The 25330-nt window shown below is 43.8% G+C and overlaps 1 protein-coding gene across 3 annotated transcripts in view; it reads right to left on the minus strand.

Moving 5' to 3' along the window:
• Positions 1-6955: 6955 nt before the first annotated feature.
• SLC44A2 (solute carrier family 44 member 2 (CTL2 blood group)) overlaps positions 6956-25330 on the minus strand; it is a 143238-nt gene continuing 124863 nt past the window's right edge. For 2 of the 3 annotated variants that reach the window (XM_073622576.1, XM_073622577.1), the window contains exons 16-22: positions 22085-22179; positions 19351-19454; positions 17580-17653; positions 17141-17211; positions 14939-15027; positions 10699-10783; positions 9211-9750 (exon numbers count right to left, since the gene is read on the minus strand). In XM_073622576.1, the coding sequence (XP_073478677.1) occupies positions 9629-9750; positions 10699-10783; positions 14939-15027; positions 17141-17211; positions 17580-17653; positions 19351-19454; positions 22085-22179 (640 nt within the window). In that variant the 3' untranslated portion in view covers positions 9211-9628. The other variant, XM_073622578.1, reaches the window with a different exon arrangement.

Here is a 25330-nt window from a genome sequence, read left to right on the forward strand (position 1 = left end):
ACGTACTGGTATGTTGCTGGACTTTCAGTGGTTATACCAGAATAATGCCTGCAGGTTTAGGTATCATCTTGGTATCGTTCTTTTCAGCCAGCGGTCAGCTTTTTATGTAAAAGCAATCCTAGTGGCCAATTGGCAGTGGGAGGGAACGCCCCCCTCCGCCATCTTCCATGGTTTTCTCGGGCTCTCCTATCCCACCAGGGAACCTGAGAATGCAGCTGGTGGTTCCGTCAGCTGACCATAGAGCTGATCGAAGACCAGAAGGGCTCCAATCATCTCTATGGCCTAAGAAACCGGAAGCTACAAGCATTTCATGACTTCGGTTTTGCAGGATACAAACAGCGCCATTGGGAAATGAGATAGGCAGCCAAACTAAAAGCTGCGTAAATTCCAGAAAATGTACCCTAGATTGTAGATGCTATAACTTTTGCGCAAACCAAAAAATATACGCTTATTGATTTTTTTTTTACCTGAGACATGTGGCTGAATGCTTTTCGGCAGAAATGTATGACTAAAATTGTATTTTTTTTTATAACAAAAATTAGAAAATATCTTATTTTTTGTTAAAAAAATTTTTGGGCTTTTTTTGTTTATATCGCAAAAAAAAACAAAAAAAAAACAAACAAAAAAAAAAAAAAATGCAGGAGGTGATCAAATACCACAAAAATAAATCTCTGTTTGTGGGGGGAAAAAAAAAAAAAAAAAGAAGGACGCACATTTAGTTTGGGTACAGCATTGCATGACTGTGAAATTACCAGTTAAAGCAGTGCAGTGCCAAATTGTAAAAATGTCAGTTCACCTTAGACCAGGTGACAGATGCACTCTGTAGGAGTCAGAAGTGCACCACTAAGATAGTGGACCCTAGGACTGACTGCTGCGGATAGTACCCAGGGAGGTTCAGGAAGCAGGTTTACTGGATCACCAACACAGATCCCAGTGGGAGCCAGAGCATAGATTCCCCAGGGCACGGAGTCTAAGAGCCAGCAGGTGTTCACCAGAGCCTCTAGTGGTGAGGATGGACTGCGCTGCAGTCTGGCTCCAGGTCGTGGCTCCTAGGGTCGCACAGCTCACGCTCACGGTAGACTACAGGAGAAGGAAGTAGCAGGCTGGAACAACAAGGATAGTAAAGGAATAAGGCAGAGGTCAGGGCGACTAGCAGTACATGCCAAAGGTTCAGGGTCACAGACAAACAGGGATACGCCAAAAGGCAGGGTCATGAGCAGACAAGAATAGTCAGTAACACGCCAAGGTCAGTAACAGAGACAAACGAAGAGCACATGGCAAGCAGGAAACAGGATGCCAAACACACAATGGTTGATCAGCACCACTGGCTTGCAGTGCACAGGTTAATATAGGGTTCCCTGATAAGGCCTGGGGTGGAGCCATGCTTAGAGGAGAGGTTATAAAAACAGCCAGGTGAGAGTGGCTGGCCTCTTAGTCTGAACGCATGAGATGAGGTAAGCCGACAGAGAAAGATTACTGCATAACCATGACAAAAAAGTGCTCTGGTCAGGAAGGGGGTAAAACCTTCCAGGGCTGAAGTGGTTAATCAGTGGTCAATAAACACATTTTCAAAAAAAAGTAAAACTTGCAGAGACAGGGGTCTGCACTGAGGGGGTGACTGTCCTGAATAGTCTATACTGGGGAGGGGGGACTGCCCCAAGGGCCCAATACTGGTGGTGGTGGTGGTGGGGGGGGGGGGGTCATTCTGTACTCTGGAATGGGTGTCTATATTGAGGGGCCTTTACTGGTCTGACGTGTGTGTGTGTGTGTGTGTGTGTGTGTGTGTGTGTGTGTGTGTGTGTGTGTGGAGAGGGGGTCACTGTACTGATGTGCTTTGTGGGGGATGTCAGTATGTACTGGAACAGGGGTGTTTGTACCTAGGGGCCTATGCTGGGGGCGTGTATGTATGTTTGTGGGGGGGGGGTCAGCCTGTACTGGAAAGGGTTGTCTGTACGGGGGGGGGGGGGGGGGGGTTTGTGCCGGGGATGGGTGTCATATGTCTACTGGTGTGCTGTGTGGGAATGTCAGTCTTTACTGGGAAAGGGGCGTCTGTACCGGTGTGCTGTATGTGGGGTCGGTATGTACTGAAGAGTCTGTACCAGAGAGGGGAGTCTATAATAGGGGGCAATTGTCCCCAGGGCTCTGTTCTGGTGTTGGGGGTTGGTCTTTACTGAGAAAGGGGTAATCAGGTTCTGTGTGGAAGGGGGTCAGTCTGTACTGGGAAGGGGGGCTGTACTGAGGCATCTGTACATAGGGGTCTGTGCTCATGTGCTGTGTCTGGGGGTTGTTCTGTACTGAGAGGATGGGCTGGGAGAATGGATTTATGAATGTTAGGGGATATCTGTACTGTGGAGGATATAGGCTTGGGGAAGGGGTCTGTGGCATGTGTGCTGTGCATAGGGGGAATAGGTTTTATTAATCATGCCCTTTTAAGCCACTCCCACTCACTGTATTATTACTTCAAATCCTTGAAGGATTTGGAGGGGTTCAAAAAATGATCAAACCCGGGTTTCCAGATGTCGTAGGTACATCACTGCTGGACACACACGCATGTAAATGTCAGTAAACAGGTGCCGCAGCTGCTGGCACTCCCGATCAGTGGCAACATCCGATGCAGTCACTGTTCACCTGACAATTTTTCAGAATAGAATTGCCCAGTCGATAAAGGCCTGTTCACAACTGCCACACACTAAAACTGTCTGCTCAGCATGCAGACTGGCCTCCATTGTGTGCAAGCAGTGTGGGGGGGGGGGCAGTGCCATGTGGTGTTACTTGACTGGTGTCAGAGACACTTTGTCCATTTCTATGCACTGCAGTGGAGTGGAAATGGACGATGACTTCAGAGTCATGAGTTTTGCTGAATTGTGAAAAAATGCCCCATTGTGTTTTTCCACAATGCACAGTAACCAACATTAAGGTTGGCAATGGATGCTGATCCGGTGCAGAAAAATGCCAGTCTCTGGTATCGTGAATAAGCTCTAAATCAACTTTTGTCAAGCCGGGTGGTGCTCGAATTTTGGCTGAAATTCAAGCATCTATGGGGACATTAAATAGAAAATACATTTTGGCTGAAGGTCTCTTTGGTGGGTTATACTTTAGCTGGCACTGAGCGCTGTACAGACAGGATGTGTATAAATAGTACACTATCAGCCTTTGTACCAGTACAGGCCGTATTATGTCACCATCAGGACGATGGGGACGTCGCTGTCCAACAGTCACATCTGGCTGGTAGTCACGTGACATGTCTACACAAGAAACCAGTGCGACCTTGTTTACAGGCAGCTGTGATGTCACAGCGGAGTATGCGGTTCACGATGAAAGTGTAGATAAACAGCACAGGCTCAGTATTACTGACATACTGTATCTCTAATCCACTGCGCTGTCAAATTACTACAAGTACCAATATCAACTACAAATTAAACACCCCTTAAAGGCAATCCACCTTTTGGAAATATGTAATAAATGCACAAATAAGGGTAAAAAAAAAAATTGTGTATTTATTATTTTGCCTTCAGACCTGTAGAGCATTGCAACCATAATTGGTACATTATGGGTGCAATACACAGGCCCTTGCATTGCTTTCTCCCAGCCCCTGGTCTATATAGAGGGGTGGACCTTCTGTTATGAGCTGGAGGAAGCACTGGGCAGTGAGGTCATCGGCCTGCTGCAAGTCCCTCTGTTGCAGTGGCAGATGGTAATTGAAGTCTTCCCATTCACAGATCCCTACGAATGGATGACGTGGCCATGCGGGGAGAGCCTGTATAACCATGCTAATTTCAAAAGCAAATAGAATGCTGCAGGGTGAAGCATACTAAAATTTGAGTAAGCCTATATACACTCATCGGCCACTTTATTAGGTATACCTGTTCAATTGCTTGGTAACACAAATTGCTAATCAGCCAATCACATGGCAGCAACTCAATGCATTTAGGCATCTAGACGTGGTGACGCTGACTTGCTGAAGTTCAAACCAAGCATCAGAATGGGGAAGAAAGGGAATTGAAGTGACTTTGAACATGACATGGTTGTTGGTGCCAGACGAGCTGGTCTGAGTGTTTCAAAAACTGCTGATCTACTGGAATTTTCATGCCCAACCATCTCTAGGGTTTACAGAGAATGGTCCGAAAAATATCCAGCGAGTGGCAGTTGTGTGGACGAAAATCCCTCGTTAATGTCAGAAGAGAATGGGCAGACTGGTTTGAGATGATGGAAAGGCAACAGTAACTCAAATAACCACTCGTTACCACCAAGGTATGCAGAATACCATCTCTGAATGCACAACACATTGAACCTTGAAGCAGATGGGCCACAGCAGCAGAAGACCACACTGGGTGCCACTCCTGTCAGCTAAGAACAGGAAACGGAGACTACAGTTCGCACAGGCTCACCTAAATTGGACAATACAAGATTGGAAAAACGTTGCCTGGTCTGAGGAGTCTCCATTTCAGCTGCAACATTCAGATGGTAGGGTCAGAATTTGGCATAAACATCATGATACAAGTTAGGATGGATCCATGCTTTCAACGGTTCAGGCTGGTGGTGGTATAATGGTGTAGGGGATATTTTCTTGGCACACTTTGGGCCCGGAATACATACATTATACACAGAACAAGCAGCCAATACAAAAAAAAAACATTTTTATTGTTTGAACATACAACCATACATTTTAGAGGGCGAATTTGTACAAACTGTAAAGATGCCATTACATTTGGTATCAGTAAACTTTGCGGACTGTAACATATTTATACATACAAAAACCACACGCTGCTCATGCAATTATTAATATATATATATAAAAAACAAGAACATTTAAAATGGACAATCCAGTTAAAGTTACATATAAATATATCTTTGATCTGAACACTTGGTTGGTGCCAAGCTATAGGGGGGGGCCCTAGTGCCAGGGTGTTAGTATAAAAGATGACTGCCATTGTACTGCATCATGGGAGGACAGTTTAGCACTTAATACAAGGTACATGACCAAGTTGGTTTACACATCTAGAGTGAGGGGGAGATTTACTATGACTGGTGCAGCTCTGCATAGTAACCAATCAGCTTCTAGGTTTAATTGCCAAAGCTTAATTGAACAAGCTGAAGTTAGAAGCTGATTGGTTACTATGCAGAGCTGCCCCAGATTTTGTGTGCGCCAGTTTTAGTAAATCTCCTATATGTTAACAGGCTTTGGGCTTGTGTTTCTGATGAGTTTTGCATTCCCGTGGACTTGCAAAACCCAGTAGATGCCAACACCTGTTGACACAGGGCCTAACACTCCTCACACCAGAAACGACATGTATTTGGTATAGCTCAACAATAAAACTTTATAGAACTTAGCCGCTGTAATGGGCACACATGGTAACAGATGAGTAACGCACATATAGGCCCCAATTTATCACACTGCAAATGGTATTTGTTAGGGTTGTCCCGATACCGATACTAGTATCGGTATCGGCACCGATACCGAGCATTTGCCCAAGTACTTGTACTCGGGCAAATGCTCCCAATGCCTCCCCCGATACCTGAACTGTCAGCTGTGATCGGCGCGTGGGGGAGTTACAAGATTCTCCCCCGGCGGCTTTCACCAGCTTTAGTGACAGACAGCGGTGATCGCTCACAGCTGACTGTCACTGCATCCTCCTCCGTGCCCCCTCCTTTCCTCTGTCCCTCTCAGCTGTCCCCTCCGTTCTGCTCTTATCTGTCCCCTCCGTTCTGCTCTTATCTGTCCCGTCCGTTCTCCCCCTCAGTTCCTCCGTCCCCCTCCTCCTTCCTTTGTGTATGGATAGAGTCAGCTGACTCTGTCCATTCACATAACTGAAACATTGTAATCTCCTGTGATTACGATGTGTCAGTTTATGAATGGAGAGAAGCTGCGGTCTTCTCTCCATTCATTGTCAGTGCAGCTGACGCTGCAGAGAAAGGGACTGGGGAATCTCTATCCTCTGTCTCTTTCTCTGTCTCAAGGGGGAGATATCAGAGGTCTGTTAAGACCCCTGATATCTCACCAAAGCCCCCCAAAAGGGCTGATTAAAAAAAAAAAAAAAAAAAAAAAAACAATAAAGAATAAAAGAAATATTATTCTAAAAAATAAAAATTGTAAAAAAAAAAAAAAAATAACACACACATACAACGTTCACCCCCTCCCCCCCCCCCCCCAAAAAAGCAAGCACTGTTAAAAAAAAAAAAAAAATGAAAAAAAAAAACACTGTCACGTGACATTAAAAAAAAAGTATCGGTAATCGGTATCGGCGAGTACTTGAAAAAAAGTATCGGTACTTGTACTCGGTCCTAAAAAAGTGGTATCGGGACAACCCTAGTATTTGTGATGTGTTATACAATGCTAAAGTGACATACAGTATTGCCTGAGAGGTCACTTTAGCGTGCCTTAAAACACTTTAAGATTAGGGTTGCCACCTCGCCCCTTTAAAACCGAACACTTATTAATGACACAGGTTCTGTGGCTGATTAAGGTGGTAATTAAACTCACTTGGTGCCTTATCTGTATTAAAGGGGTTGTAAACCCTCATGGTTTTTCAACCTAATGCATTCTATGCATTAAGGTGCAAAACCTTCTGTAGTGCTGCAGCCCCCCAGTTTTACTTACCTGAACGCTGTCATCCTCTGGCCGAGAACGAGCACCCCAGCTCTAGCTGGTGTCTCGTGTCCTGATTGGATAGATTGATAGCAGCGCAGCCATTGGCTCCCGCTGCTGTCAATCAAATCCAATGACGCGGCACCAGTGGGGCGGGGCCCAGTCCTGCATTCTGTGTGAATGGACACAGATGCAGGACTCGGTAGCGCGCCCGCACGGGTGTCCACCTTAGGGGAGCCTTCAACATGGACACTCGATGTGGGGAGGAGCCATCAGCGCCGCTGAGGGACCCCAGAAGAGGAGGATCAGGGCCACTCTGTGCTAAACGAACTGCATAGTGGAGGTAAGTATGACTTTTTTTTTTTAAAATAACAAATAAAAAAAAAAAAAAAAAAAAAAAAAGGGTTTACAACCCCTTTAAATTAGCCTCAGAACCTGTGTAATTATTATGTGTTCGGGTTTAAAGGGATGAGCTGACAACCCTATTTAAGATATCCCAAGTGGTGCTTTAAGCTTGATTAATTAGGGCACTAATTTGTATACATACTCCCACTGAAAACCAAAACTTTTTACTCCTGCAACCTTGCAGGTGTCAAAGATTGTCTTTTACGCCCTTAAACACAAAAGGCATTTGTCAGGCTTTACCTGTAAAGGCTAGACTAGTTTGCTTGTAAAGGATCAAGACAAAAGGAGAGTCCCTATAGCCACACATCCGTATTGTCCCTAGGATCGGTGTAAAAGTGGCAACTTTTGTTGGAAGTACACATAGCCTTTGACAACAAGTTTGCGGATTAGGTGACACTTTGCTGCAAGCCTTTTTTCAGTGACTCAGTATCAAAGCCAGGTACAGCCAGGCAACTAGCATTATCGACGTGGATTAGTCATGGCAACCTGTATAATTTTTTAGAACAGTTTCCATTACTTCCAGTCTGAGACTGCTAAATACAGGTAATATCTGGAGAACTTTGAACAAGAGAGTGCTAACACAAGCTTTAGCCCCTGTGTAGCTTTACATAAGCTTTAGCCCTGCTAAAAGCTTGTGTAAAGCTACAGCCAACATTCATTAAGATTTGCGTTTGGCACTAACAGGCTTGAGTAAAAAGGGCCCTTCTAAATGGAATGCCAGGCAAACTGCTAAATACACTGCTGCCCTACACTTCTATGAATGGTTTTACCTGCCTAAGGATTTGTAATTTTGTTCAGCCAGGTCTTGGGTTTTACACAAGACGCAGAAAGGAAGGTCAGACAGACTTTTGCAATACACAAGACTGGCTGAATAGAATTACCAATCTTTTGGCAAGTAAAGATAGATAGTTCTTTTTACTAGCTACATGCAAACCAAGACTCACATATACCTATGTTTAGAGCTCTTATGGGCCTGACACCTAGAGGAGGGAACCAAAAGGTAACCAATGGGACATCTTCACTAATGTGCGACTCCCATCTACTTTTCTACCAGTAGGGTGCGATTATTTGGCATCAAGCTTGGAAACACCAATTCTGCAGAAATTGGTTATCACCTTACACATAATAAGATTGCATCAATCTACAAACACAGCTTTTATCATCTACACTACTCTGTAAAGTGGCCAGGCCTTTTTTTTCTATCTTTTAAACCCATCAGCGACATCAGTGAATTTTCCCTAAAAGGACACCTGTAGAAGGAACTACGAGGGCAACTATTGCTGACTTCCTTCTAAGGCCAGCCATAGGCTGTTTAAATCTCAGCCGGTTCAGCAGGAACCAGCCAAGATTCGAACTGTGTATGGGCAAGGCTGAATCTACCAAGTTGATTGATCAATCAAGTTGGCTACAGCCAGCCTGCCAGATTTTACTTGTAATTTTCGCTAGCAGCTGCTATAGCCGATAGCAATAGTTACCGTCTTTTCCCAGCAGGGATGGCTTCCCCTGCTGGGAGAATACAATGCCTTGGCAGGTGGGATTCCTTTGTCAGCACGGCGTGTTTATGGGGGAATTGTGAAAATTTCTTTCCTGCAACCGAAATTCGCACCATCTATGGCCTGCCCAAGAATACTAGTTGCTTGGTCATCTCTGGTTCAGCAGGGTCAGGGACCTGGGGCAGGCATGCAGATTAGAATGTCAAAATGAAATCGGAACTCCTAAACTGCATACCTGTTCCGAGTCACTGAGCAGGCATTGAAGCCACTGGTTCAGCAAGACAGCTAGGCAATCGGCTTTTTCAGAAAAGGTCTACAGGTTTACAGCTTTCATTGCTGTCTCAGCATAGGTTTCCTTCCTTTAAAGCAAATCTTTGGTGATCACTCATGAAAACAAGGTAAGCACATGTTCAGGAAAACTGTTCCAAAGCAGTGGGAACTGACCAATCAAACTTTAGCATTCATTCTCCAAACCCTAGTAGGAAAACAACTGCTGAACTCTGGACAACAAACAGATTTAACTTGATGGAGGCCTAAAGGGTACAGTACATATCTGGCTTTGAATTCAGGGATTGTCAGATGGGTATTACAAAAAGGGATTAAACGCTGAAGGTCATTTATCGGTCTGGCCTTTGTTCTTCTTGTTCAATAGTTTTTGCAGGTTGGGCGACATGAAAAAGGGTCTTTCGGTCGATCCGTCGTTGCGCTCCAGATCTTCCACTGCGCAGGAGGGAATTGGAACAAGTGAGCAGCATGGCATAATCAGGTTAGAAAGAAAAGGGAAAGAGTTTGACAGAGATACAAAGAGTGCTAGGTTCAATGGGAACGTAGGTCATGCAAGAGCTAAAACAAGGCACTGGGTGTCTGTAGAATACATATATAATGTGTTTTATATGCATATGAAGCAAGGTAGACAGGTTAACCCTTAATTTTCAAGAGGTTTCAGAAGACCTCCGACATATATAAGGCCACAGTCCGTTGCACACCGATGGGTGTACGGCCATCTCAAAGTGCCCTGCTCTCAAAAACACAGCTCTCTCTGCTAGGTACAGCAGAGGGATTAGTAGTCAAAGAAGATATAGATGTTACTGGAACCCGTGTCGTTTTCAGTACTCAAGGGAAAGTCTGGTCACCCTTAGACCCATCAGCTTTGGCTTTCGCTGGGTTTTAGCAGTTCTGCGTCTTTTTTGAGCAGAATTTGGCTGAGTTCCGGGGACATGTAGTATGGCCGCTCCAGGGAGCCATCGTTCCTCTCCAAGTCTTCACCTTGTTGTGTGTAGCACCATCATCAAGTATTGGCAAAATAGAGAAAGAGAGAAAGAGAGAAAAAAGGGGAAGGGTAGCAGACATGTTGGAGTGGCGAATGATGCGGAGTGATGAACCATGCGTAGTGATGTTCCATGCGGACAGGGTAATGATGTGAGGGAATGAAGAAAAAAAAAAGCAAGCAAGAAGGTAAAGGAGAGTGGGGCAAGGTCAAATAGGACCAGCAATATGAGGGTTGCAAAGTTCAATGCAGACCAGTTAAAGGGGGTGGGTGGAAGGCAAGCCAGGAAAGTATAAAGGGCACGGCAGGAAAAGGCAAGGTGGACCAATGAGATGGTGGACAGCAAGCAGGGTAAAGGACAATGATGGAAGAGTCAAAGGGAGTATGTGCACAGCAGGGGAGGTAGAGAATACCAAGCAGGAATTTGGGATTAGATAGAAGTGGAAAAAATGGAAGAAAGAAAACATGATTAGTACAGGGCAGGATAAGTCCTCCCACTCCGAGACAACCCATTCCTTCAATTATGCCTCTCCATGTAGCACTTAATAAAATCTATGTGGTAGACCTTCTCTTGCCAAGTATGTACAGTCCTGCATGTGCACAGGTAACCGCACATACATCCATTGATGCACACTCAGCAGCAGACACATATCCATTCTTGTGTGCTGTACACCCCCTGTGACTGAAGGTTATCAATCGCCAAGGGCCCCACAACCAAAAGGACTGAAGCCAGCCAAACAGACACCAACTTTACATATCTCTTCGGCATGGCCATTTTCAAGTGCAACATGGAGGAGTCTAGTAACTTGGAGCAGGGCTGTCCATGGAGTTCACCCAATTAAGCGGTAGACAGAAAAAAGTGTTAGACTGCAAGCTTATAGGGCCCCGTTTCCCACATCCACCCCTCTTATGTTTTAGAAGAGAACCACACAGACCAAAATACTTACAGAAACACAAGAACAGCGTGTCCACGCACATGCCATACACACTAAAGAATCCGTGCGCGATCAGATAAGAGCCAACAATCACTGTCTGTAGTGGGAGAGAAAAGAGTCTCATTACCAGCCAGACATGACATGGAAGCATTTAATATTTAAAAATAATTGATCATTTCTATCTACAATTTCTACCCAAGGTATCTGATTACCTAATGTTCTGCACCTTTCAATATAAAAATAATTGTATACATAAAATGTGCTGCTTTATCATTTTGAGTAAGGTTTGCAGAGCATTACAGTTCAATGATATGCCTATACCACTATCAAAGATGAAATTCAGACAAACTGCTAAATCGTTGATATCGATATCAATGCATGGTTTTGCCTGCAAAGGGATTTGTATTTCTGTCCCATCAATCTTAAAACGTACATAGGCTTACTGGACAGCAGATTCCAATTGCTGATCTACTGTAGTTAAACAAAACAGCTTGGCAACCTCTGTCCAATCCTATAACTGGACAGTAAAGGCACAGCAGTTCAGTGTTGAGTCTTTCCTCCCCTCATTCTGATCTCTCCTACTGGAAGAATGTTCCTTGCCTGCCCTTGAGAACGACTGCACAAATAGCCTCTAGTGCTGCCCCTCCCAGTAAAAGATGCTCATACTGAAGTGCATTAAAAAAAAAAGTGCAGAACATACACTGCTCTGAAAAAGTATTCATACCCCTTGAAATTTTCCACATTTTGTCGTGTTACAACCAAAAACTTAAATGTATTTTATTGGGAATTTATGTGATAGACCAACACAAAGTGGCACATAATTGTGAAGTGAAAGGAAGACGATAAATGGTTTTCAACATGTTTAACAAATAAATAAATATGTGAAAAGTGTGGTGTGCATTTGTATTCAGCCCCCCTGAGTCAATACTTTGTAGAATCACCTTTCACTGCAATTAGAGCTGCAAGTCTTTTTGGGGATGTCTCTACCAGCTTTGCACATCTAGAGAGTGACATTTTTGCCCGTTGTTCTTTGCAAAATATCTCAAGCTCTGTCAGATTGAATGGAGAGTGTCTGTGAACAGCAACTTTCAAGTCTCGCCACAGATTCTCAATTGGATTTAGGTCTGGACTTTGACTGGGCCATTCTAACACATGAATATGCTTTGATCTAAACCATTCCATTGTAGCTCTGGCTGTATGTTTAGGGTTGTTGTCCTGCTGGAAGGTGAACCTCCACCCAAGTCTCAAGTCTTAACAGGTTTTCTTCTAACATTGCCCTGTATTTGGCTCCATCCATCTTCCCATCAACTCTGACCAGCTTCCCTGTCCCTGCTGAAGAAAAGCATCCCCGCAATATGATGTTGCCACCACCATGTTTCACGGTGGGTATGGTGTGTTCAGGATGATGTGCAGTTAGTTTTTCGCCACACATAGCATTTTGCTTTTAGACCAAAAAGTTCATTTTTGGTCTCGTCTGACCAGAGCACCTTCTTCCACATGTTTGGTGTGTCCCCCCAACATGGCTTCTCGCAAATTGCAAACAGGACTTCTTATGGCTTTCTTTCAACAATGGCTCTCTTCTTGCCACTCTTCCATTAAGGCCAGATTTGTGGAGTGCATGACTTAAAGCCCGTACACACGGGCTTTAAGTCGTGCAAAGTAAAACTTTGTCGGACGAACGATCTGCAGATTTTCGGATCGTTAGTATGGTGCTTTCGACAGCCGACTCCAGTTTTTCGTCCGATAAAAGCTGGATGTACAGGCTATAACATTTTTGTTGTACGTGAACGCTACGTCAGATTTTCGTTTAATTAGTACGGTTTTCGTACGAAAAAATTCGTAAGAGCAAGACTACGCATGCTCAGAAACGAAAGAATACATACAAAACTATTCAACATATTACTTCACTTCTGAAGTTATAGTCTGCCGTACGAGAATTTTCATATGGTGAGTAACCTCTACACTTTCGACATGAGACTAACATGCAACAAAAAACGGACGAACGGTCGTCCGAAAATCTGATTGTGTGTACGAGGCTTTATAGCTGTCCTGTGGACAGATTCTCCCACCTGAGCTGTGGGTCTCTGCAGCTCCTCCAGAGTTATCATGGGCCTCTTGGCTGCTTCTCTGATTAATGCTCTCCTTTCCCGGCCTGTCAGTTTAGGTGGACGGCCAGGTCTTGGTAGATTTGCAGTTGTGCCTTGTTCCTAGCCAGTGACTCAGAAGTAATGAAGCCATTGAATCAACATGATAGCTGAGCAAATAGCATTTTCAAAGGAGAAATTGGCAAAGTAGGTCTACTGATTCCTCTTATTTAACGCCATTAAATTGAAGAAGATCACAGGAATATATTGTAATTGACCCAGCAGAGACAAATGCTGACTAATCTACAGCAAAGCTTCTTTATTCAGTGGAATTGCTGTGTCTCTAAAAAAATTAATATGGAGGTGTATTTATAAAGTTATGGATATACAGTGAGTTCCTACTCAAAGAATTGTAATTTGGGCATAATTAATGGAGCTCAAATAAACCAATAAAGGCATATTCCAAATCCTGTGTAGATATGGACACTGGTGGTGCTTCTAAAACACATTACATCAGGGCTCGACAAACCCCAGGTGCCAGGTGGCCATTGCGACCAAAGTTTCGACTTGGTGCCTGGGCTGCCGCCTGAATGCTCCCGGCACGCGCGTCCCCCCCACTATGTATCTGCTTGCCCATCTGTGGGAATGGCATAGAAGGTGCTGTAGAGGGGGCGGGCGGAGAGCTCACACACATCCACTCCACCCCCCCCCCCTCTTCTTGTTGACCGGGAAGTGACGTAATTTCCAGGTCCCCATTGACAGTTTCCCCACCATCATGGCAGGGAAAGAATGTAATATAGTGTGATGTGCATTGCATTACATTACATTCAGTGGAGCACAGGGGAGACATGCAGAGTCTTTTAGGCCCTGTAGGCCCTGGATGTCTCATTAAAAGAGAACTTGTCACCAAAAAGAAAAACAGAGGACTTTTTGTCCCCTATGTGATGGAAAAAAAAAAGTTATTAAAAAAAAACAAAAAACACAATTTTTAATTGTAAAAAACGTAAGTTACACCCAAGCACATAAAATCCCCCCTCCCCCCACTCCAACATATACACATGTACTAGCTCCCTCATCACCTCCTCCCATATCCGCCTCCAGGACTTCTCCCGAGCCTCGCCCTGCCTCTGGAATTCCCTACCCAAAACTGTCCAAATTTATCCACTTTTAGGTGATCCCTGAAAACTTTCTTCAGAGAAGCCTATCCTGCCTCCGTCTAACAACTGCACTATTTTCTCCATTAGCTCATCCCCCACAGCTGTTACCCTTTTGTATAACTTGACCCTCCCTACTAGATTGTAAGCTCTAACGAGCAGAGCTCTCTGATTCCCCCTGTATTGAATTGTATTGTAATTGTACTGTCTGCCCTAATGTTGTAAAGCGCTGCGCAAACTGTCGGCGCTATATAAATCCTGTATAATAATACAAAAACGTAAATGCACGCGATGCCTGAAAACATTGATTGCAATACACATATTACATATCACTGCGCACGCCAGAATGAGAGCAATAATTCTAGCACCAGACCTCCTTCATAATGCTAAACTGATGACTTCTAGGGGGCTTTTAAAGCGTCGCTTATGGAAAATATAGGGTACTGACAGGTTAGGTTTGACAAGTTGGGTATTTATTTACTCGGTGCAACCCTCGGTTTTTATATTTTATTCAAAAAATTGGGTCATTTATTGCATTTTCGTGCCCCCTAAAATTAACTTTTAATGTGTTTTTTTATTGAAATTTTTTGCTTCCTAGACCATCTATGCCGGAATATCATGTGACATTAAAAATCGGAACTACCACTATTTTATTCTCTAGGGTGCCTGCCTTCAGAAAAGATATACGTTTGGAGGTTTTATGTAATCTTTAGGCCTAAATTTTTTTAAAACGTGTGCAAAAAAACCCCTGCAAAAACAGCTCTGGCAGCGAAAGGGTTAAAAGAGAAGTTCACCTTCGGGAACATGTTACATCTGTAAGATTTTTTTATTTAAAATAAACTGGCTCCAAACTTTTTTTAGCTGGCTCCTAGAGTCAAAGCAAATTTGTCAAGCCCTGCATTACATAGCTTGTAGCGATCGCGGTGTTCCATCAATTGAAACCACAACTACCGTTTTTCTCTAAAGTGCAAAAATAGATTCTGTTGACTAGTTTAGATTCCATACGGCACTCACCAAGATAGGCACCCAGTAGTAATTAAGAGTGGGAGCCGTGTCTTGCACAATCCGGATTCTGTGAGTGAAGAAAAAGAAGGCAAGGATCCCTGAAAGAAAAAATTAGAAAAATCACTGAAATATTTGTGAATGAAGGAACAGAAAATTAAGGTTAATGGACCTATAAAGCATGCGATTGTGATGTATGTGTCGGCGAAAGATAAATCATATCTGAGTATAAGGGCCTGCGTTGATGGGGTTTGAGGGCGTGTAGATGGGTAATTCATATAACAGACCTTATCGGTGAAAAGGGAGATTCAACAGGAAGCAAAGCCTGCTGATGTAATGAGACAATACATCCGCCTCCACATACTCAGAATTACAAACTGTGCATTAAAAAATTACACTTTAAACAATATGAAGCTGTAGCACCCAAAGTTTGTTCTCGTTAGAACAGTTTTCCCTATACACATTAATTGGAATGCAGAAGCGTGTTGATGCAGCTTAGGCGATTAAAAGTAGGAGGAGAAATGGGAAAAAAGGCGGCGCACCGACCTTCTGCATTATCCTTTAATGTATTTTATTTAAAAAGTAAATGAAAAACTACTCAAACATGTGGAAGAAAAACGCAATATAAAAAGCCTTCAGATGATGGCCATCGGTCTCACGACAACAGACTCCAGATGGTAGTGGAGAAGATTATAAGGGCCACTGCCAACTGACGCGTTTCGAAGGAATACCATCTTCCTCAGAGCCCAGCAGTGATATCTCCTTCAGTTTCATATATATATATATATATATATATATATATATATATATATATATATATATATATATATATATATATATATATATATATATATATATATATATATATATATATACACACACACACACACACACACACACACACACACACACATATACATATATATATACACACACATATACACATACATATACACACACACACACATATACACATACACACACACACACGAGAGAATGTGCACCAATGAGGCACCTCCCAGAGGGATCCCTGAGCCCCTTTGGGAGGTGCCTCATTGGTCCACACCAATGTGGCACCTAACACTAACCTAACACAAAGCTTAACAGTTCTTTCACCTTCACTACAACTTCTCCTTGTAGTTCTTCAGCACACTGAGCTCCCGGTTTCTCACTAGACTAGATGATTCACTGCTACTGAATCCCTTGAGCTCCTCCAATCTTCGCAGTGGTATCTTCCTTAAAAGTCACCTCTCTCTGCTGGATCCCTAGCATGGCACTCCAGAAACTCATCAAGCTTTACCCCACTGGCCTGCTTGGTCCCTGGCTTGACACACAAGGCTGCTCTGCAAGCGTCACCTCCGCTGGTCCGGTACTTGCTTCAGTTACTCACTGTGGTCCCTGGTAATAAGGCAATTGTTCCCTTAGTGGCGACAGCTTCTCTACCTCCGACAACTGACAGGTTCTCCGGCCAGCAGAACTGTCACTTCTGGTTGGACTGCAAGCTGCAATCCCAACCCTGCACTGCTCTTTTGCTTCTGAATAGGCCCTCAGACAGCCTAGCAGCCAGACACCCCTGAGACAGGCCCAATCTCCGGCCTAGCAGCCTGGGGCACACGTCCACCTAGACAGCCATCCAGGTGGCACAGAACATCGATCACCTGACTCCACCCAAATATATAGGCTCTCCCAGCAGGCCAAGGGATCCAAGAAAACCCCGGCCCATTGGCTGAGATACCCCATATACCCATAACCTGAACTTGCATTGCCCTTCTCGTATCTAATACCACAAAGTACCCAGCCACCTAGTGGTAGAAGAGAAAAGTGCAACAAGGCCAAACTTAGGGAGAAATCAATAGATCTCTAACAACCAACCAGGATAACTACTCCTGACAAGTAAATTTGTGAGGAGCAACCCTGCCTAAACTCCAGGGTGCTACATTATATTTTCTGGAGACTCCAGTGGTGAGATCTCCTCACCTGAAATCTCAGCTACATCCAATTGCTCTGTGCATAAAAAAGATAAGTCATATTGTCATGGGATTCCAATGGTTTCTCCATAGGACACCTTTACTATGGCCTTGTGGAAAGGACAGAGAAAACGACAGGAGGGAATTTGGGAATTCTTTCAGAGTGCTAGAGAAATAGAAGAGAGCAGCCAATACAAATTCTGAATGGGTTTGGCCTTCAAAACATAAAGTTATACATTCTACTTACCAACACAGCCAACTACCAGCAATTTTCCCAGGAACAGCAGGAAGTCTGTAACTTTATCAAGGACGGCAACACTGGAAAGAGAGTGAATGATAAGTGCTACATAGAGAGAGCAGGATAAATATAGGATACAGTCCACCCACTAGAGGGGAGAGGGAAGAAAAGGGGAAAAAAAAAAGAAAAAAGGGAGGAATAAAAAGGAAAGAAGTGCGTTTCCTATAGCAAACAGATAGTTTCTTAGTTTGTTACTTGTAACTGATTAGCTGCTCTGGGTAACACATATTCATTACATGAGGCCACAGACAAGAATATTACAGAAGTCAGTCTTATTTATATGGCCAAATTCAACAAGGAACCAATCAAGCACTGGCTATCTGGATATTGAACACATCTGTTATTTTATCGTTTCATGATGGATGATTTAATGCAACCACAAACTTACCGGATGATGTTTCTCATTAGCAGGAAGAAGGCATTCTTCGCAGACGTGCAGAAGTTGGTTCCGTATATGGCTATCTGTAAGAGGGAAGACATTTAATTCTCACAGGGCAAACACAGGGTTGTGGCTAAACACTTCCGTGACTCAGGGAAAAACAAAGCAAGAGCTCCATGACCTGTTCTCTTTAATAAAGGAAACCTGTCATAAAAGACAGAGGTGGTCGGCCAATACTGGTCTCCTGAAAATACTAGCCGCTTGGATGTCTCCCATGCTTTTGGAGTAGCTGATCTGGAGTCAAAATATGTACAAAGCCTTGCGAGCAACTACAGGTGCATCTCATAAAATTACAATATTAATCAAAAAGTTAATTTATTCAAAAAGTGACACTCATACTTTATATAGATGCGTTACACACAAAGCAATATATTTCAAGCATTTCTTTCTTTTAATCTTGAGGATTATGACTTACAGCTAGTAAAACCCCCAAATTCGGTATCTCAGAACATTAAACTATTACATAAGACCAATAAAAAAGATTTTTAATACAGAAATGTTGGCTTACTGAAAAGCATGTACAGTATAGCATATACTCAATACTTGGTCAGGGCTCCTATTGCATGAATTATTGCATCAATGTGGCGTGGCATGGAGGTGATCAGCCTAAGGAACTGCTGAGGCGTTACCAGGTATTGGTACTTTTGGCAGTGTGGACAGGTGCCAAGTCCCGCTGGAAAATGAAATCAGCATCTCCATAAAGCTGGTCAGCAGAGGGAAGCATGAAGTGCTCTAGAATTTCCTGGTAGAGGGCTGTACTTACTTTGGACTTGATAAAACACAGTGGACCAACCCCAGCAGATGACATGGCTCCCAAATCATCATGGACTGTGGAAAATTTTGGATTTCATTTAGAAATCAAGGTCCCAGAGTCTTAAGAGTGGAGAGGCACAGAATCCAAGTTGCATGAGGTCCAAGGTGAAGTTTCCACAGTCAGTGATGATTTGGGGAGCCATGTCATCTGCTGGTAAAACAAAGTGGACCAACATCAAGTCCAAAGTCAGCGCAGCCCTCTACACGGAAATTCTAGAGCATAGAGTAGTTGAGTCTACTATTGCTGTGGCTCTGATGAAGAGAGTCCTCCCTCGTAACACATAAGCAGTTTGCGATGCCATCTGGTTCCACCTAACACCCGGTCCAGGTTGCAGGTGTCTAGAGACACGGTTCCACTTGCTGGAGCACTGATAAGCCTTTTTATAACGTTTGTTTGTGAGAATTACTCTTGTTGTTACATTTTTTAATATGTTTAAAAAAGGTACCTGCTCTGTGCAATAGTTTTGCACACAGCAGCCCCGATCCTTCTCTTCTGGGGCCCCCACCAGCGTACCTGGCTTCACCTCTTCACCAAGTGCCCCCACAGAAAGCCGCTTCCTTTGAGGGCACTCGTGCTGGTTCAATTCTGAACTGTGTTGCCTGCATTTATAGAAACAAACAGCGTGGCCCCGCCCCTTCACAGAATTTGACTGACAGAAGTATGAGGAGCCAATGGCTCCCATTGCTATCAATCTTCTCTGTGCGGAGGGAGAGAGCCGCTGTTCTCAAGCATAGAGCTTGATTGAGATCGGTCTCAGGTAAGTATATGGGGGGGTGGTGGAGGAGCGGCTCGGGAGATCCTGAATACAGAAGGTTTTTTTTTTTACTTACTACTGAGAATGCATTAAGAAAAAATAATTAAAAAGCTTTTAGAACCACTTTAAGCCCACACCCTTCCCATCCTCACCATGATGTAGGCGTTCCTGTTCAGGAACTTTATGAACTTCTCCAGACACCAGAAACAGCACTTCAGGCAACACAAGAGGAAACGAGCACACTTATTATCTGCCCCTGGAAAAAAGAAAACATGACATGATTAAATATCATTGGAAACAATATCCTTTAAAGTGAAAGCATATTAAGTGTCTATTATGTCTAAGTTTCTGTTTTTTTTAAAGTGTTAACCTAAAAAAAAAAAAAAAAAAAAAAAAAGGATCCGCAGTCCAGTTGTTGCTCTTAAAATTTCTTCATTTTATTGAATAGCCACAGTGAACAAATGCAGATTAAGTCAGTTGACGCGTTTCAGCCTATAAGGCCTTAGTCATAACCACCAGCAAAATGGCAGGCTCTAGCAAGAAGCAACAGGAACAATGCTGGAGGCAATTTACAGCACAGACTAATTTTGGTAGCATAATTATTGATGCTAAATGTATGCTCTTTTGTTAAATGGTTTTCAACTTATTATGGTAAAGTTCTGTTTTAACCACTTGCTTACTGGGCACTTAAACCCCCCTCCTGCCCAGACCAATTTTCAGCTTTCAGCGCTGTCGCACTTTGAATGACAATTGCGCGGTCATACAACACTGTACCCAAATGAAATTTTTATCATTTTTTTCCCCACAAATAGAGCTTTCTTTTGGTGGTATTTAATCACAGCTGGGATTTTTATTTTTTGCTAAACAAAAAAAGATGGAAAATTTTGAAAAAAAAAAAAATAAAAATCATGTTTCATAGTTTGTTATAAAATTTTGCAAACAGATAATTTTTCTCCTTCATTGATATGCGCTGATGAGGCGGCACTGGTGGGCACGGATAGGCAAAGTTAAGGCGGCACTGATAGGGACAGATAAGGCGGTACTGATGGGCACAGATAAGGCGGCACTGATGGGCACAGATGGGAGGCACTGATGTGCAGCACTGTTGTTGCACTGATGTGGGCGCTGATGGGTGGCACTGTGGGTGGCAATGTGGGCACTGATGGGTGACGCTGGTGGGCACTGGTAGGCGGCACTGCTGCCTATTGCTGTGTCACTGGTAGTGGGCAGATGATCGCCGTGATCGGGACTGATGTCCCTCTCACGGCCGCCGGTGATCAGGTTTTTTTTTCCTCCTCATGCTGTCAGCGCGAGGAGGAAAAATAGCCAATTACCGGCTCTGTTTACATCACATGATCAGCTGTCATTGGCTGACAGCTGATCATGTGGTAAGGGGTTGGGACCGACCCCTTACTCTGATCTGTGATCAGGCGAGTCTCAGACTCGCTGATCACCGAGCGCGCCCTGCAGGGGGCGCGCAGGCCGCTCGTGCACAGGACGACCTCAATAGACGTAGTCCCGGCAATGTAGGTCCGCGCTGTTGCCGTCATTTGGCAATAGTGCGGATCTGAAGAGGTTAAAAATTGTACATTTGGATGCCAGGGAGGCATCATTAAGAGCTGCTAAGAAGTGATAGTCACAAAAGTACAGGTATAGAAAAAATAGATTTAGTCTACATGTGTGGTTTTGGATTTAGATACTCTTAGAAGTCCAATAGAAGTTTTAAAAAATATTATTAAGTAGACTGCATGAATTTTGTGCCAAAAGCTGAAAAAGAATAGTAGTTATTCATTAACCGCTTGCCGACCGGCTCACGCCGATATACATAGGCAGAAGGGCACGTACAGGCTTATTAACGTACCTGTACATTGCCCTTTAAGACGCGGCTTGTGGGCGCGCGCCCCCTGCGAGCGTAATTGCGGGTCCCGCGGACTCGATGTCAGTGGGGATACCCGCGATCGTCTCACGGGAGAGGAAGAACGGGGAAATGCTGGTGTAAACAAGAATTTCCCCGTTCTGCCTAATGACACTGATCACAGCTTCCTGTAATCGGGAGCAGTGATCAGTGTTGCGTCACACACAGCCCCTCCCCCCCACAGTTAGAACACATCCCTAGGACGCACTTAACCACTATAGCGCCCCTCCTGGTTAACCCCTTCACTGCCAGTCACATTTACACAGTAATCAATGCATTTTTAATCGCACTGATCACTGTATAAAATGTGAATGGTCCCAAAATAGCGCCAAAAGTGATCTGATCGCTGCCATTACTAATAAAAATGCCATAAAACGATCCCCTATTTTGTAGATGCTATAACTTTTGCGCAAACCAATCAATAAACGCTTATTGCGATTTTTTTTTTACCAAAAATATGTAGAAGAATACATATCGGCCTAAACTGAGGGAAAAAAAAAATTATATATTTTTTGGGGATATTTATAATAGCAAAAAGTAAAAAATAATGCTTTTTTTTTTCAAAATTGTCACTCTTTTTTTGTTTATAGCGCAAAAAATGTAAAACCGCAGAGGTGATCAAATACCACCAAAAGAAAGCTCTATTTGTGGAAAAAAATGACGTCAATTGTTTGGGAGCCACGTCGCACGACCGTGCATTTGTCAGTTAAAGCGACGCGGTGCCAAATCGCAAAAAAGTGCTCTGGTCTTTTGCCAGCCAAATGGTGCGGGGCTGAAGTGGTTAAATTGCTCCCCAGGCCCAGGGCAAACTCCTCTTCACCCGCTGTTCAGCCACAAAGAGAATCGCTGTTCCCAGTGTGGAATCAGCGGACTCTCTACAGCAACTGACACGCCCCTTCCTTACTGAGTGTCAGCTAAAGCCCAGCCAATCAGAAGAGCACTGTGTCATGTGCTCATGTGTGTAGCCTCACCTTTCAGCTTGTGGTCAAGATACTCCAGCATTATCCTGATGAGCTGCACAATGGCTAATATAAGAGAACCAAACGCCAGTGATCCAGTGTGATACCTGAAGAAAAACAAAAACCTTTTATAGCTTCATGTAAAAGGGAAATTTTAAACAAATAAACTTATGTGTACATATTAAAAAAACAAAACAAAACAAAAAAAAACAAAAAAAAAACGCATGAATGTTTAAATTTAAAGTACCAGGATGCAAGCAAGCAGAACTAAACCCTCCTAATATTTTACAGCCAAGGAAGCTGCCATCTTATCTTCTCTTTGATCTGCACTTGCCATGGTGCTACACATGTGGTCAGTTATGACACCAGCTATTTGATGGCTTGACAGTTTGGCTGAGAACCCAAGCAACTCAACAGCCTTGAATATAACCATTTTAGGAAAACCGTTTTGTTCCCCTTAAAGGGTTAGTTCATCTTTAAAAAAAAAAAAAAGGTGCATATGCAGGTAAGGCACACCTGTAGATAAAAACAAAACTATGCAGCTTTGACTAAATTTGGATAATGCACTTGCTATAGGTGTAGGCCATTTACACACCTCCCAAAGCCTGGCTGATAAAATCCCACATATGGCATCATCCTGTCTTGCTTTGTTGCTAGGGTGTTGCCAAGACACTACTAGGTGTTTCTGCTTTTGGTTATAGCACAAAAAATAAAAAAAGAACACAGAGATGATCAAATACCACCAAAAGAAAGCTCTATTTGTGGGGAAAAAAGGACATCAATTTTGTTTGGGTGCAGCGTCGCACGACCGCGCAATTGTCAGTTAAAGTGACGCAGTGCCAAATTGCAAACAATGGCCCGGTCATTCAGCAGCCAAATCTTCCGGAGCTGAAGAGGTTAAAAGAGACAGTCAGTGCCTTAAAAGTCCACCTAGGGGAATTTTGTCTTTTCTAGTCAATTTGGATGTGGCACTTTATATGGACACTTGCACCAACACAATTTTAGCTTCACTTTAAAAGCAGAACTATACTCACCTGGAATCCAGCGATGCGCCATCCCCAGAACTCAGACGGTCGCTGACATCCTCAGGCAGTCGGCTTCCGGGTCTCGATCGTTGGCTGCTGTCATTGGCTGGGCCGAGAGGAAGTCACTCCCACGCATGTGCAGGGGCTCCATCAGATTCAGCATTGCTGAATTTGTACAGTGAACTGCACTTGTGCAACTTACTGTACAGGGAGGGACAGGCAGGAAAGTAACTTTAATGCAAAGGAGACAAAGCAGGTCTCTTCTGCATTAAATCCAGGTCCAAACCAGTGTAAATATAATTTAATTTACAGTCACTGCACCGTATGCACTGCAACTGAAAAGGAGCATTAAGAACTTAGAAGGCATGTGCTCCTAATACTTGCTTGATTCAATATCTTCAATGACAGGAGCTTTTAAATATTTTTTTATAATGCACTACACTCACATAATAAAATGGAGATCACAACTGCTAGAAGCAGGCATCCCCTACACAGCTAGTTATGGTGCAGAGAGTTCACTTCCAGAAAAGGGATGATAAACAAGCACCAGGATCCTTCTACTTGTATATTGTTTTCTCCAATTGCCTGTCTGAAATAACATGGCATGGTGGGGGGATGTTTAGGACTGAGCTAACCCTTTGCAAGGTCTGTCTACTTTTAGCAGGTTGTGGTCTCCACATTGCGGTACAGTCTACAAATCACCACTTGGCTCTTAGTACGAAGACCCTGAATCAAAGAAATATGTGGAGCAGATGTCTTCCTTGTTTTCGACCCCTTTCTGCAGGTACAGTGCAGTCACTAACATGCTAAAACAGGGTAGCATATAAACGGCCTGGGCCTAGGATGACAGCCATTGGCGCACAAAGGTGGTGGTGGTGGTGGTGGTGGTGGTGGTGGTGGGGGGGGAGAAGAGTAGTGTTTCAACTTGCTTAACATCCCTGGAAATATTGATGATAGGTTTAATAAGTTCAATGCACCAAGCTATAAAAGGATGGTTATTTTCCATGACTCATTTTTCAGGAATGACAGCCAACAGCAGTTACAAATACCAGTGGTATGGCTAAAAATAAGAATTCTGGCTAACACATGCTTTACAGATTAATTGATTAGATCAGGGTTTATCAGTCTTTTTATCTTGGGAGGAAATGGCATTAAATATAAATCAATGTTAAAATGTACCTATTTAATGTGAAATGTGTGCTTGTTTTCTTCTGCACAGATGCTCAATTCTTGGTTGAACTTTAGATAAAAAGTGTACAAGGGGGGGCAGCAGAGCAGTGCCCCAGGGGGTCTGGAGGGCACAGTACATATTACAACATCAGTTTCCTTCATATGCAAGAGCAATGCAAGGAAGCAGGCGTCAGTCCTCTTGTGGCACGTTGTTCCCCGCTGGTTCCTCCTCTCCTGTCCATTCCAGATGAGGTCAAATTCAAGGAACTGGGATGGACAGAAGTGGGGGGGGGGGGGGGGGGGGGGGGGGGGGGTGGAGGCTAACTGGGAACAGCTCACCATAACCAGCACTATTACAGCTGCTTCCCTGCATAGCTCTGCATGTGTAGGCAGTGGGGATGCCTTTTACCCATCAGCTACCTGAGATTGATGGGTAGATCATGGCTGAAACCCTGGATTAGATAATACAGTTCTTTCACATAATGTAGTTATGCATTTTTTTTTATATTTCATTTAACATGGCTTTTAATATGTGCATAACTAGATAGAAGTTCTGACACTTCACGGTTTTAAAACTTGTATAAGGGCTCTTTCACACGGGGGGGATCAGTGATGATCCGCCCCGTGAACACCCGCTTACTCAGCGGGGATCGCTCTGCCGATCCCCACTGAGCAGGAAAATGACAGGTCCGTCGCTCCACACTATGCAGCGACGGACCTGTCAGAGCGCCGCTCTCCCCTATGGGGGATCAGATGACGGCGGACCGTAGAGTCCATCGTCACCCGATCCGATACGAAAACGGATGTAAAAGTAGGGTTTTCCTCCGTTACACTTTTCGGATCAGAGTGGGTCGGATGTCAGCGGACATGTCACCGCTGACATCCGACGCTCCATAGGGATACATGTATGTCCGTTTTTCATCCGAAAACGGAAGGATGAAAAACAGACATACGGATCCCCCGTGTGAAAGAGCCCTAAGTCAAAACTCCACCAAACAAATATGATGCAGCAACTACAACAGGATTTGTGTACTCCCTGTTAAACCATTTATTTTTTGGGGTT

Source organism: Aquarana catesbeiana, linkage group LG03, assembly GCF_042186555.1.
Source record: "Aquarana catesbeiana isolate 2022-GZ linkage group LG03, ASM4218655v1, whole genome shotgun sequence".
Taxonomy (NCBI): domain Eukaryota; kingdom Metazoa; phylum Chordata; class Amphibia; order Anura; family Ranidae; genus Aquarana; species Aquarana catesbeiana.